Here is a 2500-nt window from a genome sequence, read left to right on the forward strand (position 1 = left end):
GACATCTGTCCAGGCTTCATTTCAACTACCGGCTGCACCAGATCTCTGCCATCTCATTAACCAGCATTGGTTGGTGTGTGTGTGTGTGTGTGTGTGTGTGTGTGTGTGTGTGTGTGAGTGTGTGTGAGTGTGTGTGTGTGCACATGTGTGTGTGCGTGAAGTCACAGAGTGGTACTGAGGTGACAATACCAACAGGACATTTGGCAGGACTAAATGTGTGTGTGTGTGTGTGTGTGTGTATGGAAGCGTGTGTGTGCACAAGTCTTACCATTGATGACAGGCGTGTAAACTACGATGCCAGCCAGGTTGGGATCCGACACCGTCTTGTCGAGGATGAGGCCACCAATGCTAAAGAGAAGAACACATGATGGGTTTAATATTGGTGTGTGTGTGTGTGTGTGTGTTCCATACATCAGAGATGGGAAACTCTTTCTCAGCGCATTCTTACTGACGTTGTGTCATGGAACTCAGGTTACCCTCATCTGTTCCTCATCTATGACTGAGTGAGTCTGTCTGTGAGTAAGTTTGTGTGTGTGTGTGTGTGTGTGTGTGTGTGTGTGTGTATGTGCGCTCGTGTGCGCGTGTGAGTGTGTGAGTGTGTGAGTGAGAGAGAGAGAGAAAGAGAGAGAGAGAGAGAAAGAGAAAGAGATTGAGAGAGAGAGAGAGAGAGAGAGAGAGAGAGAGAGGGAGTGTAAGGGGGTTGTGCGTATGAGTAACATACGTGGGACTAACAGAAGCAATGAGTCACAGAGTTCGAGGTAAACCCCAATCACTCACTCACTCACACACACATGATTTTATATGCCTTAATAAGAGATTGCATGTGTAAGACAGAGAGAGGGAAAGAGAGAGAAAGAAAGAAAGGAAGAGATAGATAGATAGATAGATAGATCGATATATAGCTAGATAGATAAATAAATGGAGAGAGGGGGGAAGAGAGCAGACAAATATGTATTTGTTCATCTGTACAAGTGTGGGGTTGGCCATCTCGCCTGCTCATCAGATGTGCGTATTGTGATGAGAGGCTGGGTAGGGCGACATTAAAGGAGCAGGAGCAGACACAGACACAGACACAGACACACTTTGGATCTCTGGGCTGGCTGGGCAGGGGAGGATGTAAACACATTTATGTATGCATCATATGTGTGTCGCTTCAGTGTGTGTGTGTGTGTGTGTGTCTGTGTGTGTGTGTGTGTGTGTGTGTGTGTGCGCGCGTGTGGACATATACATGTCTACAAATGCTTGTGTGTGCTTGTGTATCTGCATGTGTGTGTGTGCGTGCACGCACGTGTGTGTGTGTGTGTGTGTGTGTGTGCGTGCGTGTGTGTGCGTGCACGCACGTGTGTACGTGTGCGTGTGTGTGTGTGTTACCTGCTTATGAACATGGCGGTGATGACGGGTTCCCAGCCGGAGTAGAGCAGAGTGCGGCTGGCCGGGTGCTTGGAGGAGATGACCATCCACAGTGGCGTCAGGGACAGGAAGAAGGCACACACCACCGACGACACGTACGGGTGAGAGTCTGATGGGAAACAGGAAGAGACATTTAAAACCCTATTTACTAAACCATCGCCTGGATCAAGGACTTCATCAACTGACCACAGGCCACTTTCTCAATGACTTGGATAAAGAGCGAGAGAGAGAGAGAGAGAGAGAGAGAGAGAGAGAGAGAGAGAGAGAGAGAAAGAGAAAGAGAAAGAGAGGGAGAGAGAAAGAAAAAGAGGGAGGGAGAGATGGAGAAAGATTATACATGGAATGAATGCAGAGCAATGGACAATGGAAAACACATGGATGATATAGGTGAGAGAGAGAGAGAGAGAGACAGAGAGAGACAGAGAGAGAGAGAGAGAGAGAGAGAGAGAGAGAGAAAGAGAGGGGAGGAGAGGAGAGCGAGACAGACTCTCAGTCCCTTTAACTAAAAAAGGGCAGATGCTGGGACCCTGCTGTGGCCTGGGACTCATAGCATCCCATTGAGCTGGCAGGCGGCGGAGGGTTCTGGAAAAAGCCCAGACGGGCCAGGAACACAGCCGAATGGAAAGTACCCAGCGCCTCAGCGGCACGTGTGGGCCCTTACATCAGCAGCCCTTCACTCAGCTCTGCTCTCTCTCCAGGGATTAGTCAGCAGTCTGGGATGCCCAGGACCACCACACACACACACACACACACACACACACACACACACACACACACACACACACACACACACACACACACACACACACACACACACACACACACACACACACACACACACACACACACACACACACACACACACACACACACACACAAGCTGATGACCACTCTTATATCCCATTGCAGCATCCAGTGGACAACGGACAACACACACACACACACACACACACACATACACACACAAAAACACAATACATTTGCAGGGAATACAAAAAAATACAAATACACACATCATTTTAGCTTACATCCAGCAGAGAAATAAAAAAGCAGAGGAAATACACAGATACAGTACAGACGTACACGGCCA

At 48.6% G+C, this 2500-nt stretch overlaps 1 protein-coding gene across 1 annotated transcript in view; it reads right to left on the bottom strand.

Annotated features, from left to right (window-relative positions):
- Positions 1-2500, bottom strand: part of slc41a2b (solute carrier family 41 member 2b) — a 36405-nt gene that overhangs the window by 20584 nt on the left and 13321 nt on the right. Inside the window, exons 7-8 of the mRNA XM_076297098.1 lie at positions 1372-1519; positions 269-348 (exon numbers count right to left, since the gene is read on the bottom strand). Coding sequence (XP_076153213.1) covers positions 269-348; positions 1372-1519 — 228 coding nt within the window. The remainder of the gene's footprint in view (positions 1-268; positions 349-1371; positions 1520-2500) is intronic.

Source organism: Alosa pseudoharengus, unplaced genomic scaffold (assembly GCF_046254945.1).
Source record: "Alosa pseudoharengus isolate Yale_2024_CS ecotype anadromous, Long Island Sound unplaced genomic scaffold, YU_APseudo_1.1 YU_APseudo_1.1_scf_20, whole genome shotgun sequence".
Classification (NCBI taxonomy): domain Eukaryota; kingdom Metazoa; phylum Chordata; class Actinopteri; order Clupeiformes; family Clupeidae; genus Alosa; species Alosa pseudoharengus.